The sequence below is a fragment of the Helianthus annuus genome, chromosome 2, assembly GCF_002127325.2.
Source record: "Helianthus annuus cultivar XRQ/B chromosome 2, HanXRQr2.0-SUNRISE, whole genome shotgun sequence".
In the NCBI taxonomy this organism is placed as follows: domain Eukaryota; kingdom Viridiplantae; phylum Streptophyta; class Magnoliopsida; order Asterales; family Asteraceae; genus Helianthus; species Helianthus annuus.
In genome coordinates this window covers 16,381,624-16,391,687 of record NC_035434.2, presented here as the reverse complement: position 1 = coordinate 16,391,687, position 10,064 = coordinate 16,381,624, and the positions used below count along the sequence as shown (strand labels likewise).

At 37.4% G+C, this 10,064-nt stretch overlaps 1 protein-coding gene across 1 annotated transcript; it reads left to right on the top strand.

The window, feature by feature from the left end:
* Window positions 1-8,640: 8,640 nt before the first annotated feature.
* LOC110902327 lies at window positions 8,641-10,064 on the top strand. Its single transcript, XM_022149019.2, has 2 exons — window positions 8,641-9,321; window positions 9,465-10,064. The coding sequence occupies exons 1-2, from the start codon at window positions 8,641-8,643 to the stop codon at window positions 10,062-10,064; spliced, it is 1,281 nt and encodes a 426-aa protein (XP_022004711.1).

The following is a 10,064-nucleotide window of genomic DNA, read 5'->3' as shown; positions in this document are numbered from 1 at the left end:
CACCGTTTCTTCATAACAATTACACCAGGGACATCTCGTATCCGTAATGCCAATATTTCGCTTGACTAACGCCGCTTTTGTTGGGTGCCTAAATGCAAAAATCCAACAAGTATGAAGGAATACCGTCCAATTAATTTGATTGGTACGGTTTGTAAGGTGATATCCAAAATCTTGGCGCTTCGTATCAAGAAGGTGATGGGAGAGGTGATCTCGGATACGCAATCCGCTTTTTTAAAGGAGAGGTATATTCTAGACGGTCCCCTTATTTTAAATGAAGTTGTGGCTTGGTTGAAGCGTAAATCCAAAAAGGAATTTTTATTAAAAATTGATTTTGAGAAGGCGTACGATAATGTTAATTGGGGTTTTTTAATTTCGGTGATGGAACAAATGCATTTTCCTCCTAGATGGTGTATGTGGGTGTGGGGTATTCTTAAATCGGCTCGCTCGGCGGTATTGGTTAATGAGTCTCCAACGTATGAGTTTACTTGTAAAAAAGGGCTTAGACAAGGTGACCCGTTATCCCCGTTTTTGTTTTTGATAGTTATGGAAGCACTCTCTCTCATGATTAAAAAGGCGGTTTTGGGAGGAGATTTTAAAGGTATTAAGCTTAACAAAGATGGTATGGCTATTTCTCATATGTTCTATGCCGATGATGCACTTATTCTAAGAGATTGGTCTAATGTGAATATGGTGAATTTGGCTAGAATGTTGAGATGTTTTCACATTTGCTCGGGTTTAAAAATTAACATCTCAAAGTCAAACTTGTATGGGGTGGGAACTAGTACTGTGGAAACGGACACTATGGCTTTAACATTGGGATGTAAAAGAGAAGAGTTGCCTTGTGATTACTTGGGTATAAAAGTAGGTGCAAATATGAATAGAGTGGCTAGTTGGAAGAAAGTGGTTGAGGTGTTCAAGGCTAGACTAGCTATTTGGAAGGCTAGATTGTTATCTATTGGAGGTCGAGTGACGCTTATTAAAGCAGTGCTTGAAAGTCTTCCAATCTATTACTTTTCATTGTATAAGGCGCCAAAAAAAGTTGTTGATACTTTGGAAAAAAATAATGAAGAAGTTCTTGTGGTCGGGTACGAATGTTGGTAGCAAGATCCATTGGGTTAGTTGGGCTCGTGTCACTACTCCGAAGAAGTTAGGAGGGTTGGGGATAAAAAAACTAGAGGATGTTAATGATGCTTTGATTTTTAAATGGGCTTGGAGATTCCGTGCTAATAAAGTGTCGTTATGGAAAAGGGTGGTTGAGACGTGTCACAAGAACAATAATATGTGGGATTTTCTTCCGATCAACAAGTACGCGGCTGGTAACTGGAAAGCGATTGTTAAAGTAGTGGCTGGTCTAAAGGTGAATGAAGTTCCGTTGTACTCGTTTATTAGACCTAGAGTTTGGGATGGAAACTCGGTACGGTTTTGGCTGGACGTTTGGATAGGCGATTACACTCTGAAGGTTAAATTCCCTCTTCTTTATCGCCTGGAAAATAAAAAAGCTTGCTGGATATCGGAACGTACAAAAATTGTTAATAATCAGCGGGTTATCGTAGCCGAATGGATTGATATTATGTAGGAAACAGAAGAGCTAATTCAATGGGTTTCTTTGTGCGAAATGGTGGCTGCTGCAGGAATAGAAGTGGGGCAGGACACTTGGTTTTGGGCTGGTAATCTGGAAGCAGAATATACCACGAATGGGCTTACAAAGATGCTAATGCAGCGGACTTTGTACGAAGAATGTTTTGTCTTAAAATGGGTTTCGTGGGTTCCGACGAAGTGTTTGATTATGGCGTGGGGAAGTAGAGTTTTAAATAGTGTTCATTTGAAATGATGTGCTTGTGCTAATTAGACAGTCTAAAGTTTGGACTAAATTTGTTGTTGTAGATGCTTTAAAAAAATCTTTTGTAATAAGATAATCCACACAAGCAATAAAAAATCTTTTATAATAAGATAATCCAAACAAGCAAAATCGTTCACGTGAAGTGTTCAAGGTATAAGGTGATCTAGGATAATGAGTTTTGATATATTATTATAATGAATTATTAACATTCTTCTAGAGTATAAAAATAATATATTAAGGATTTGTTCATATATAACATGTTTATTTATTCTGGAACTACACGTTTCCTTTACCAGCTGTGACAGAAAATCAGAACTTCATTTTTCCTAATTAATAATTGAAGTCAAAAATAACTTTAAATTTACCTTTAAATAATATAGTTCTTTTTTCACCCGACCAGCCGACCTCTACCCATTACCAATGCCTTCGCTCCTTAAAATCCGATTCATTTATTTATACACAACTTTTTTTAAGGGAAAATATCACTCGTACTCTAATTTATATTAAAATCTTAAATCAGTCATTTTGTCCAGATTTGAATTAAATGTAATATTTCCGTTTTAAATAATGTCTCTACCAAAAGGCTAATCTCATATCAATTAAATGAGTTTTAAAGTCAAAGATAATTTTTTTAATTTGTTGGCCATACACAGCTGATTTTACATGAGTTTGTATTTGTGTACATGTTAATGGTCAAGGGTTTTATGTATATGTTCATAATGTCATAACATTCAGAACGGAATTTGCGTGTTCTCGTAGCCATAGACAATCGATTTTTATATGTTATTATGTTAACACTACAACATACAGGTCCGTGTGCTCTTAAATATATAAGAAACAGGTCCCGATTCTGTGAAATAAAACTCGGTTTATAGGCAAACAAACTGGCTTTATTTGTGTTGTTAAAAAACTAGAGGTGTTAACAAGTTAGTCCGTTCATGAGCTACTAGAGATCGACTAACTGAAACTTAAATTGAGTCTAGCTTAAATGAGCTTGAACCCGAGTTAGAGCCAAAAGATAAGCTTGACTAATAAGTGAGTTTGCGTCCGTGCTTCATTTATCAAGTTTGAGTAGGCTCATGAACCTAGACAGAATACTATTTATATATTTTTATTTAATGTATTTAACTAGTAGATGCCCCGCCCGCGTTGCGGGGCGATGGCCGAATAATTTTCAATCAATTAATAAAAAATACTACTATAATTTTGCTATGGAAAAAAAAAAAAAACAATGATAAGACCGTAATTCTGGGCTCAGGGCAAAACTGTAATTTTTCAGGACTAATGAGCCAGTGTTAGGCAGCTAGAGTTATGCGCCGCCCGCGTTGCGGGGCGCTAAACCGAGTATTTCTTAGGTTAATAACATGTACGCCTTTATATCGGTTAGTTATACATGCTACCTATAACACGATATCAAAAAAGATACATCAAGTTAACCAGTTAAAGAAAAACAGTACCAGAGTTATGATAAAAAAAATTAACTAAAACGATGACAAGCGTGTAATGTAGCAATATTTTAGCTGCGGGCGAAATCGTAATTTTTAGCTGGGTGCAAAATCGTAATTTTAAACTGGGAACCAAATCGTAATTTGGCAGGACTCTAGCTGTGGGCAAAACCATATTTTTATTTTGAACTGAGGGCAAAAGTGTATTTTTTAACTGAAGGCGAAATCGTAAATTTAAGCTGGGGACAAAAGCAAAATTTTATTTTGAATCAAGTGCAAAATCGTAATTTTATACCTGGGATAAAATTGTAATTTGACATCGCCTATAAATAAGTATTATATGAAAAAAAGGAAAAAAAAAGTCAAACTGCCGCCCAAAAGTGGCCAACCATTTGACACAACTATTATGTAAACTTGAGATTGTATATGTTGAGAATATACACCCCATGAAAAAATAATAATAATAGAGAAAATAGAATCTAGTTAGTTTCTAGGTAAAAAATCAGACTTTATTGATCATAAAAAAATGATCGATAGAATAAAGAACCGGAATCCGGTGTTTAGCAATCCTAATTTGTCAGTTTGTATAAACAGGTTCTGTTTACAGATTTCAAAGCCTAATTTTTAGCATTCACATCTTTTTTATATGTTTTTTTTATAAATTTGTGAGTGAGTTTGGTATATTAGACTAAAAGGTATGGGGGCCGGCTAGGACCGGCGCCGGTCCCTCACACCGCCACTGGGCTCGGCTCGGCAAAAGCGGCTCCCCACAGTCGGAGGAGACGGGCCTCCTTTCTCTCATAATAACCAATACATACATACATATATATACATAAAGGGGCTCATCCCCCCACCCCCTAGGTCCATCCCCTCCAAGCCGAGCCTACGTGACGCTGAGGTGGCGGCTCATCCCCTTGGGGATGAGGCTCTCCATACCCACTAGCCTTATAAAGAGTAATTGAGTGGAGGGGATAGAAAATGTTATTATTCACATGTATATTTACGGGAACTCTGTTCAACCTTATTAGTTTTCTAATATTTTTTGAAAGTGGTTATAAGTGGAGAAGAGAGAAAAATAATGATAAATGTATAAAATATATTATTTAATTGAAAATAAAAGAGAAAAAGTAGGGATTTTTAGTGTAATTATAGCACTACGATCCGGAAATCTACCTTCTCAATTGTGTTATTTGGCGATGGGGTATAGGTGTGGCACACCGCTCCCCTTGTTGAACCATCGTAGTTTGCGTGGTTTAATCCACGGCAGCACAAGCCAAACTTTGATGATTTTGATGTTTTGGTTTTGGCTTGGACAAAAATAAATTAAAAACTAAAAAGTGGATGGTGGTTTGGGTTATAACTACACCATATAGGGTGATATAGCGTTGACGTGGAGGGTTGTGGTTGTCATTTGGGCCATGAACATACCATATAACCTTATAAGGGTGTAAGGAGTGGTTAAACACTTTGGAGTGGCAAACCAAAAAGCCGACCAATCAGAGCGTGCCATGTCAATCAGTTAAAAGTGTTTAAACTTTACTGAAAAGTGTTGGCAATGGTTTAAACATTTGGTGGAGTGGTAAACTTTTTAAATAAAAAAAAAGGAAAAAAGATGTGATTGGTTGAGATTGGAATGGACCCCACCCCATACCCCCTCTCTCTCTCTCCTTCTTCCCTTTGCCGCATCGGTGTTGGCTCACCGATTTCCCCACAATTTCGTCAAAGATGGATGTGGCAAATGGGTTGGCAATGGTTTGCCACCCATTGCCGATTCGGTGAAACCATTTTGCCGCTCCCCACTCCTTACCCCCTAAGGGGGTAAGGAGTGGGATGCGGCAAACACAAGTCACCGATCGGCAAACCCACGGCAAACCAATGCCAACACTTTGCCGTGTGGGTGTTTGACGAAATGGGGGGGGGGGGGGTAAATCGGTGATGGAACACCGATTCGGCAAGAGGGAGAAGGAGAGAGAGGGAGGGTATTGTGGGTGGGGTCCATTCCTATCTCAACCAATCACACATTTTTCCTTTTTTTTTAAAAAAAATAGTTTACCACTTCACCAAGTGTTTAAACCATTGCCAACATTTTTCACCAAAGTTTAAACACTTTTGCCTAATTGACATGGCGCGCTCTCATTGGTCGGTTTTTTGGTTTGCCACTTTAAAGTGTTTAACCACTCCTTATACCCTAATGGTGTACTTTCGCATGTATTTTTTGTAGTAATTTTGTAACTTTAATGTATTTAATATATGTAAAGAATTAAAATAAAGTAATTTCAGATTAAATGGATTATATACATGTCAAGCTGTGAGTATTCGTGCAATGTTCAAGTTAACGTGCCTCACCCAATTTTTGTGTTCGTGTTTTGTTCAAGTTCGACTTATGAACTTACAAAAACGACCCGTTGAACATCCTTAATTTATACTCTAAAACTTATATTGGAGTTTACATAGAATTCATATATATCTACTAATTTCTAACACAATAAGAAACAGTATTGTGTTCTTTGCCTTTTGTTTTAGCCACAAAATTTTTTCAAACTTTTTTTGTGATTTTGTTTTTACAAAGTAAATTTTAGTGTTTTTTTAAGTTTTGTAACAACACTTTTGGATTTGTTTATTGTTTGGTTTGCTATTTAGCACGATTTTTAGTGGTCACATCTGGTCCCTCAGGTTTTCTGTTCTTTCGTTCAATTACTATTTAGCACGGTGTTTGATAGTCACATTTAGTCCCTCAATTTTTTTTACCCCATCAGCTTTCTAATATGTGTCGGTATAAATTCGAATTCGTCTACTTTTACGTCACATGGTGTTAAAAAATTGTGTTTCTATTTTACCTTTTTTCCGGTTTGGTCATCGTTAAGTTGTTACTTAGCACGGTTTTACACCCTGCAACGCTGGGAGCATAAAACTAGTTACAATTGTTTAGAGTAAGTTAGGCAAGAGGGAGAAGGCATATGATGTGAAATGAGTATTTCCTATACAATTCTTTCATAAAGATGTTACAAATAACTAAATGAGAAAACCAACAATCATAGATATTCTGAACAACTTAATAATAATTTTTTTTTTTAAAAAAAATTACAAAAGGAAATCGCAAGGTATGAAAATATGATGGTAAATGGACTGTCAGCTATAACATAAAATACGTTAGATTATACTTTAACATGTGTCATATTTAAATTTAGGGACATTTTGATACTAAAGTATGGTTTGTTGGTCAATCACAATTATTACTGAAAATGCGAATAACGATACTCCTAACTTTTACTTTCGTTATAAAGAGTAATCACGCTCTAACATAAAATGTAACTATGTATACATCTAACTTTCATCTATGTCGTTTAAAAACAATTTATAATATTTTTGTGAAGATATAATTAGTCAATAGTTTGTTACTTTTTTTTAACGGCAAAATCACTTTATATATAAATAAGAGCCAGCAAGAAGCTGGGGAACAAAACAAAACCGAAACAAAGCAAAATCAAAACAAACAAAGGAAAATTACAAAAGGTCTACAACATCAAACATCCTCCATTTATCCCAAGCTGGCACTTTGAGGTTTGATCGGTTGCAAATCCAGAGGAAGGCGTCTTCTTTCACAAGCTCCACAGTCTTCAAAATAGGAATGAAGCAACCATCAAATACTTTTGCGTTCCTAGCAACCCAGATCCTCCAAACTGTGGCGACTATAATGGTACGAACTAACTTCTTCCAAACCTTCCCACCAGGGGCCTCTTTAATGTAGCTCAACAAGTCAGCCAAAGATCCGCACATCGCTGGGAAGCTAATCCGGATCCAGGAGAGCACATTCCACCAGACACATTTAGCCCACAAACAATTGAAGAAAATGTGATCCGAGTCTTCAATATCTAAGCCGCAACGAGGGCAAGAGACGTCGGCCAAGGGAATGCCCCTACGGGCTAATCCGGCTCTAGACGCTAACTTCCCGAGGATCGCTCTCCAAAGCAGGTGGTTAGCTTTGGGAGGGGCCCAAGTGATCCAAACAAACCCCGGAACGCAGCTCGAGTCGGTCCCCAAAGTATCTTCGATGTCGATCCTAACTTGCTTGACCGAGAAAACATCATCTGATTCAGTCCGCCATTTCCACATTCCGTTGTTAACAACCAAATTCTGCTTGATGTCAATACCCAGTTTTTGGAGCTCCGGGTCCACATTTCCGATATCCTTCCATACCCCGGGAATCGACTTAGAAACCGGAATAATCTGATTATCCGCAGTGAACTTGTGTATTGAACCAATGACTTTACTCCACAGTTGGATCGGGTTGGCTTCAGTGGCGGATCTAGAAACGGATCGTAGCCGTAACATTTTATAAATAAGCTGTAACGAAATCGAAAAAACGTCAAATTTTTCCGAAATTTACATTAATTTTTCCAAATTTTTCCGTGCCAAGCCGTAGCGGGCGTTGCCCCCTTGTATAAGCTACATCCGCCACTGGTTGGCTTTGAATCGCCACCACCATTTCGACAACATCGCGAGGTTGACTTTACTCAATAGTTTGTTGTTAACGCAAAATTATTTTTTCACTGTCCTTAACAATAATGAAAGTTGATAGCATTATTGGCTACACCGTAAACATGGTAATCGTTTAATCTATTATCGGACAATAAACAATTATTTGAAATATTAAAATCGGCGTTTTCTATATTTAAGTAGTGTACTAGTGTACTACCATAAAAAAGAAACGGCTCTTATCAAATCTTGCACATGCCATTTAGATCTTTATTTTGAATAATAATAATAATAATAATAATAATAATAATAATAATAATAATAATAATAATAAATAAATAAATAAATAATTTATTAATCGTTTCGTTTGATTTTTCTCTAATAACTTACGTTGGTTAACTTTCAAACAAGAATCTAAATACATTTAACATTTTGATGTAAATTTAATTTGAAACATAGGTGTGTTCAAAGCAGAGAGTTTTTTCTATAACATAAGCTAAACGGAATATCTGTAACGTACCGTACCACTATCAGTGTTATACTGATACCATACTGTGTCGAGCACAGTCGATACCAATTGAATAAGGGGATACGGTGTGGGTGCGGCAACCCAGCGGCAAAGACGTTTGCCGCGCGGCAAACACCGCCGCCGACCAACATTAAATGCGGCAAAACATTAAACGCGGTGATGGATTACCGAAGCGAGAAAGATGATGGTTGCCATATTTATTACCCCCATAACGGTAATATTACCGTTTGATGTAAAAAAAAAAATTGTTTTTTAAATTTTTTTCACCCTATATAAATACCACTCACACATTTTAAAAAAATACACCTTTCTCTCTATACTCTCTCAATCTATTCTACACTTTGAAAAATATGGAAGGCTCAAAGAAGGGTGAAGGCAAGAAGAAAATGGTAGGGTCCGGTTCAAAGTCGAGGCCTCAAGATAAACGTGGTTCGGGTGGTAGTAGTGTCCCGTTTAATCCGCAACTTGGGTTTGCGAGTCACACCCAACCTCCATTTTATTTTAACCAACCCATGCATCAACCTTTCGGTTATGATACCCAACCCACCCAAAATTGGATGCAATACGGTCCGAGGATGACTCAAGCCGGTTATTATGATTACTCCCAAGAAGCGCAAAATGCTTTTGACCCGTTTGCTTTTCAAAACCCAATGTCACAATCACCAACCCAAGACGAACAAGATGACGTCGATGAGGAGTTCGTGCCGGAAACACAAGAACATGAGTTAGATGATATTGATGAAGATGTTGCGGATGATGAAGATGTTGCGGATGAACCGGAAAAAAAAGCAAAAGCCAAACGGGAAAATTGGTCGCCTAGACAAGAAGAGGCGTTGGCAAAGGCTTTTGTTCATTGCACTTTGAATAAAAGAAAAGGCAATCAACAAAAGAAGGATAGCTTTTGGAAGAAAGTTCTAAACCACTTTAACGAAACGGTCGGCGGAAGTAATCGAACCCACCACCAAGTTCGATCAAAATGGGTGACGATGCAAACAAAAATTAACACATTCAACGGTCTATATCATCAAGCGGTAATTTTTTTATACGGTTTATTTTTTTTATACGGTTTATTTTTTTTATACGGTTTATTTTTTATACGGTTTATTTTTTTATACGGTAATTTTTTTATACGGTAATTTTTTTATATGGTTTATTTTTTTTATACGGTTTATAGGATCGTTTACGTCCTAGCGGGAGTGACGACGCATATGTAATGAAACAAGCGTTAAAGGATTACAAAAGCAAAGAAAATATTGAGTTCGCTCATGTTGCGGCTTGGGAGGTTGTTAGAACAAGTCAAAAGTGGTCGCCGGTACCTTTGTTGAATGAAGAAAGCTCCGGTTCGGGTCTAAAAAGAAAGTCTTCGGATTCGGGAAATTATGCCCGAGGATCACCGAATGTCGAAATCTCAAGCGGATTCACTATTCCCGACATAAACGAGGATCCTTCACCACCACCACCAAGACGACAAATGAGAAAGGAGAAAAAGGACAAAGGGCCGTCTTCAAAAAACGAAGATCCAAGAGATATAACAAGCAAATTCGAAGAGTACAAGGCCATGAAAAAAGAGATAATGGAAATTAAACGTGTACGAGAAGAAAAATATTTGACCTTGGCGGATGAGCAACGAGAGGCGTTGCGACAAACAATGTACGAGAAGGACTTTGAGTGGTATAATCGGCCTACCGACGACCTTCACCCGAAGATGTTGGAAGTCGCACTCGCTAGAAAACGTGAGATCGCAAAAAAATATGGATGGCCTTGTGATTTTTAG

What these genes read in the sequence shown, in the direction of transcription:
- LOC110902327 (XM_022149019.2), top strand. Translation starts at nt 8,641, where the DNA reads ATGGAAGGCTCAAAGAAGGGTGAAGGCAAGAAGAAAATGGTAGGGTCC. An exon ending in ACGGTCTATATCATCAAGCG is followed by an intron (nt 9,322 to 9,464) that starts GTAATTTTTTTA and finishes TACGGTTTATAG; the next exon opens with GATCGTTTACGTCCTAGCGG.